General features: G+C 41.4%; 2 protein-coding genes across 6 annotated transcripts in view; one reads left to right on the top strand and one right to left on the bottom strand.

Annotated features, from left to right (window-relative positions):
• Positions 1-5,640, top strand: part of LOC112140035 (paired box protein Pax-7) — a 629,290-nt gene that overhangs the window by 336,602 nt on the left and 287,048 nt on the right. The gene's annotated exons all lie outside the window — the stretch shown is intronic.
• On the bottom strand, positions 3,508-5,625 carry LOC118598995. The gene has a single exon (XM_036212993.1). The coding sequence runs from the start codon at positions 5,478-5,480 to the stop codon at positions 4,260-4,262; it is 1,221 nt and encodes a 406-aa protein (XP_036068886.1). The 5' UTR covers positions 5,481-5,625; the 3' UTR covers positions 3,508-4,259.

Below are 5,640 nucleotides of genomic sequence, written 5' to 3'. Positions count from 1 at the left end.
TTCTAGCCTTGCTACCTTTCCACCTGGTCTCCTGGACACACAGTATGTCTACCTTTCTCCTCTGCATCATGTCCACTAACTCTCTACTTTTGCCAGCATTGTGATTTTGACCAGTGAATATATAAGAGAAATATATTTATTTATCTATACATGAAAAGTACACATTTGGAACAGAGGTGATGGTAAAACCAACAATTCTTCATTACCCTTTTCTTGGTTTATTTTTAGTAATATTCTTAAATTACATGTGTATCTGTATAATGCTTTATCTCAAGCTAAGACAGGGAGTGCAGGATTCTGGCAGCCTGCTGCCTGCAAATCCTGTCCCAGTAGTAATAACACACTTAATTCTATATCTGAGTCTCACCTTGCTCACTCCCACACACATCTTATTGTTTCTCTCTCTACCTATACTGGGTGGGCTGTGAGAGAGCAAGGTATAGATGTAGAAGAGGAGAGAGGCTTAGACACACATAGGTATAGGCCTTAATCTACACGACGAAGGAACACACAGTCATTGATTAACGGGGTGTGCTCTCACATGCTCAGAAAATCAACACCCATCATTGCACTTGCCTGCAGCTTGTTCAGCCCTCCGCTGCCACCACACGTGTTATCTTCTTTCCATGTGTGTACCCCAGGGCCTTCCTCAGCCTCTATAATAGACTGTCTTACTGAGTTGTCAGCTGAAGGGCTTTCTGAAACAGACATATATATGTATATATATATATATATATATATATATATATATATGTGTGTGTGTGTATATTAAATCAAATTGATTAAATCCACAACCCGACCACACTTCGTGATGCAGCAAAAGTTCTATGTTATCGGCATGTGTTATTGCTTATCTTCCTTTTTCCTGATCAGCCTCATTATGAGTCACCGATGTGTTCTGAAATTTATCACCAAGCTTGCTTACAAGTTACTTGACGAAGTAGATGAGAGGTCTGGATTCCAAAATCTTAACAGCTTGAAGTCCCTTTGCTGTCAGCTGCTCAGCCCGAAGCATAGAGATTTCAGTGTGGGCACAAAAAGATGAGCAAAGAACCTGGGGAAAGAAGAAGATGGGGGGAAAAACAAGATAAGAGGAACAGAGAGAGGGAGGGAGAGTAGGAGATTGTGAGAGGTGGTTGGGAGGGTGGGAAAATAGAAGACATGGTGATACAGAATATGTTACATAAAAGAAAACGAGGTCAATCTATTTAAGCAAACTTCATACTATATATAACCTTTCAGCAAAAGATACAATCTCTACAATACCTTCAAGTCATCCTTCAAATACCATATTCACATTTGTTCCCTCATAGGCAATAACTAAAGTATAATTTTAAAGTCAGGGGGTGGGGGGTGTAACCTGTCTGCTGATAATGAGGGGCATTTTGACAATATGTCACTCTTTGTTGAGGTCAGCACAAACAAGAGATTGAGATAGGATCATTAAGATAATTGGATTAAAATCATATAAGGGCGATTGTTTGGATTACACGAAGCCCGATGGTCGCTTGCATTAGGCTAAATACCTGCAGTCATGATTAAAAGAAAGCATCAGTGATTTCCCAGGACGTGGCAAAGAGATGAGAGTTTGCTGTGACTTTCAATGAATGAGAGAGAAGAGTTTAAAGTTCTTGACAAAGACTGCTTTCCATTCAAGACTCCAATTACAGACAGAAACCGGAGCATACGCACAAGCAGTAAGTCATTACTGTGATCCAGATACTGCAGCTGGTTACTATTAATGGACAAGAGGGGTTTCAACCATTAGGCTGCATCTTTACAGCCTCTGAAGAAACCCCTGTAACATCCGCACATCATTACAGTGTAGGCCGGACAGAGCAGGAGCATGTGTGGAGGTGTGTGTGCTGGGAAACCGAGGTTAGCTGGTGATAGAATCTGCAAATGGGTGCCACATTTTGGAGCAGGACAAGTCATTTTAGTAGCTTAATGGAATTCTACAGCACTGCAATACAGTGTGAAAGGAAACATCGCCCTGTGCAATAGTAAAATATGTGCTGTGGTGAATCCTGATATTTCTATTTATTTCCTCATCGTGGAAAATGAAACGATGAAACTTATTTCCAGTGAGAACAAGAGATTGACAGGATCTCAGAAGGACCTGGAATACTTTGCATTTTATTGCTAGCAGTAGTGCTGGGCGATATGGAAAAATATGTATATCATGATAGGAAATATTTTATATCAAGATAACGGTATATATCACAATATATGGGAATAAAGTATATTTTCAGCTATTCTCTGAAAGAGTGTCTTGGCTTACTTTTCTGACTATTTTAAGTAACAGATAACTGAATAGTTACAATTAAGAAACAAACATTTAAGTGCAGCAAAATAAATCAAATGAGATCAGATGTGGCTGATATACAGCAGCCTTCACATTTGTTCAATCAAAGGAATTTAAACTAAAATTAGTAAAATGGCTAACTAAAAAGAGTAAAAAAAAAAAGAAAAAAAACTTATCATGAAAAACATTTTTTAAAGTGCAAAACGGTTTCAAGTTTCTAAGTAGAAAAACATTTTTTAAAGTGCAAAACGGTTTCTAAGTAGAAAAATACATTTTTGCACAAAATTCTTCTAGAATTACATCAATTGCGTCAACTGTTGAAGAATTATAACCAAAACAATACAAACACTGGAGCCAAAGCTCCGATGTTAAAGCTAATTTTTTCTTTCAGAATTTAAAGTCAGTGAGCAGAACTTCTGTCTCATTTTTTGAACAGATAGAGAAGCTCTTGCTAGTCTTACTTTTTTAGAAGATTTGTTTGTCACGAGTGGTGGGTTCCAACTCTTTTTATGAGATCGGATGCTGTGTAGGAGTCACGACAACCAGGTTCAACCATTTCAGGGGGATGGTAGTTTATTTTGTTTACAGGGTTTAAAATATATATAAATATATAAAAACATAAAAAAGGACAAAAGTCAATAAAAACAGGCACTAAAGGTCCACTCCAACATCCTGGTCCAAGGAGCACGCAGTCCAAACCCCAGTCTAAAATACATAAAACCAAATAAAACCATAATCTAAAAACGGTTCGGAAAGGTCTCCGTGGATAGTTAAGAAGAGGGGAGACAGAGAGGGTACTTAGCTCAGAGAGGGGTGGGTCGCAACCACACCCCTCTGCTGCTTGTCTTCTGCGCACCCCTCTCCGCCTCGCTGGCCGCTGCTCCCTGGGAAGGCTCTTTACTCCTGCAGTCCCCCACCGCCAGCACCCGATCCCCACTGTAGACCCTAATTCTCCACAAAGGATCCACTTGCACACACGCCAAAGCTGGCGCTTGATGACCCAGCTGGCTGTAGCTCCGGCGGCTGGGGTACCCCCCCGGGTTACCAGAGGCAGCTCCCCTCTGTCTTCCGTGTCCGTCCTGCGCCTGGTGTTCTTCTTCTGACTCTGCTGCTAGTTCTTTTAAAATGTCCAAAATTGAGAGCCACTTTGTCCCACACCTGTGGCTCATTAGTTCGTTGATGGGGCATTCACTGGCCCTCAGAGTCAGAGTTTGAACAGAGCCAGGGAATTAAAAACACAAGTAAAATACATAGAAGAAAAATAAAATCCACAATGTGACATTTAATTCCGATGACAGTCGCGCAGCACATTCGGCTTTAAAATCCAACGTTATTCTGTATTCCAGAGCAATACATAGTTTATGAAACTCTACTACAGTCATAAAGATCATAAATCAGCGATCTTGCATGTCGTGAATTTTCGGACTCCAACTTTCAGGAGCAGATTGAGAGAATCCGAGTGTTTGCATACTTGTTACAGCTCTATTTTTCCTGCTCTCCTCATATGTTTCCAATATGATTTAGCAGTAAGCTTAACTCTTGCTGAAAAACGTCGAGTCAGGGAGTGGCTTCCAAGCTCCATTTATTCATTCAACAAAGAGTAAAACTGCAAATACAAAAGGCTATAATCAATAAAATAAAATGTCCAAACATGATGAATTTAACAAAACAATGTGTTTAAAGTTCTATTTACAAAGTTCCAATGCTGCTGCTAATTTAATAAATAAACACAAAGCAACTGGGACAAATTATACAATAATACGAATAATATTGATGAACTTAAACCAAAACTTACAGACAATGAGGTCTCTGGCTCAAACAAAATGTAGCTTCAAATTAAACGAAGACAAACTGACTGAACACAGGCAAATGAACTGGGGGCAGGACACTCCCCGCCTGGCATCTGTAAAGATGTCATGTACGAACCATTGCATCAACACAGTCCATTCAACAGTCACTTCTTAAGAAGTAAAACAATCTCTGTTACAGGTCTGAGAAACATTTTAGCAGTTCCATCTTTCATTGCTTTAAGTTCGATCTTGCGGACACGTCCATCTTGTCCTGGGAAGGTCTTAGTCACAAGAGCCATACCCCAGTTGATACGGCACGTTCCTGCATCCTTTAGCAGAATGATGTCTCCTTCTTCAACATTTGGAGTTGAGTTCTGCCATTTGCGCCGCACTTGCAGTGTCTGCAGGTATTCTCGCTTCCATCGTCTCCAAAACTGGTCCGCCAGACATTGCACTTGACGCCACTGTCGCTTGTACAAGTCCTTCTCTGTGAAATTTCCTGGAGGAGGTGGTGCACTTTGCTTCTGAGTGAGAAGCATTGCAGGTGTAAGCAACTCAGGAGCCTCCGGATCTGAAGAAACTGGAACAAGCGGACGAGAGTTGATGATGGCTGTCACTTCGGCCATGAGAGTGCACAAAACTTCATGAGTCAAGCTGGAGTGGATGTGTGTCAGCATGGCATCCAATATTCTTCTTGCCACGCCAATCATGCGTTCCCATGCACCACCCATGTGGGAAGAATGAGGCGGATTAAAGTGCCATGTGCAACCTCGACTGTTGGTATACATCTGCACCTTTGACTCCTTCTGCACCTTGTGGAATTCCAACTCCTTGCAGGCACCAACGAAGTTTGTCCCGCAGTCTGAATGCAGCTGTTTGGAAGGTCCCCGGATGGCAAAGAATCTTCTCAGCGAGTTGATGAATGAAGATGTATCCATGGATTCAATCACCTCAATATGGACAGCGCGTGTACTCAAACATGTGAAAAGAACTGCCCAGCGCTTAGAATGGGCGAGACCTCCTCTGGTTCTCCTGGCTGTTATAAGCCAGGGGCCAAAAACATCCAAACCGGTGTAAGTGAATGGTGGCGACTCACTTAGCCGTTCTGATGGCAAATCAGACATCTTCTGAATTTCTGTTCTTCTTCTGAGCTTTCTGCAGGTAACACAGTCATGCAGAATGTTGCTGATGCATCTCTTGCCACCTATCAGCCAGATGCCTGCCATTCGTATAGCTCCTTCGGTGAAGGTTCGGCCTTGGTGCTGCACCTGCTCATGATAATATCTTATCAACAGGGAAGAAACATGATGTTTGCCTGGCAGAATGACTGGGTGTTTCTCGATGTTGCTGAGGTTTGCTGACTCCAGTCTGCCTCCAATCCTCATCAGTGTGTAACGATCAGCTATTTCCTGTAGAGTTCATTACTTTTCAAGGGTTCCCGGATTATTAAAAATGATATATATATATAACACAGATGTTATCTTTTGTTTGTCAAATTCTTTTATATATGTATATGAGAAAAGAAAACACCTCCAACAAAACCCC

This window comes from Oryzias melastigma, linkage group LG7 (genome assembly GCF_002922805.2).
Source record: "Oryzias melastigma strain HK-1 linkage group LG7, ASM292280v2, whole genome shotgun sequence".
Lineage (NCBI taxonomy): Eukaryota > Metazoa > Chordata > Actinopteri > Beloniformes > Adrianichthyidae > Oryzias > Oryzias melastigma.
This window is presented reverse-complemented; position numbering and strand designations above follow the sequence as displayed.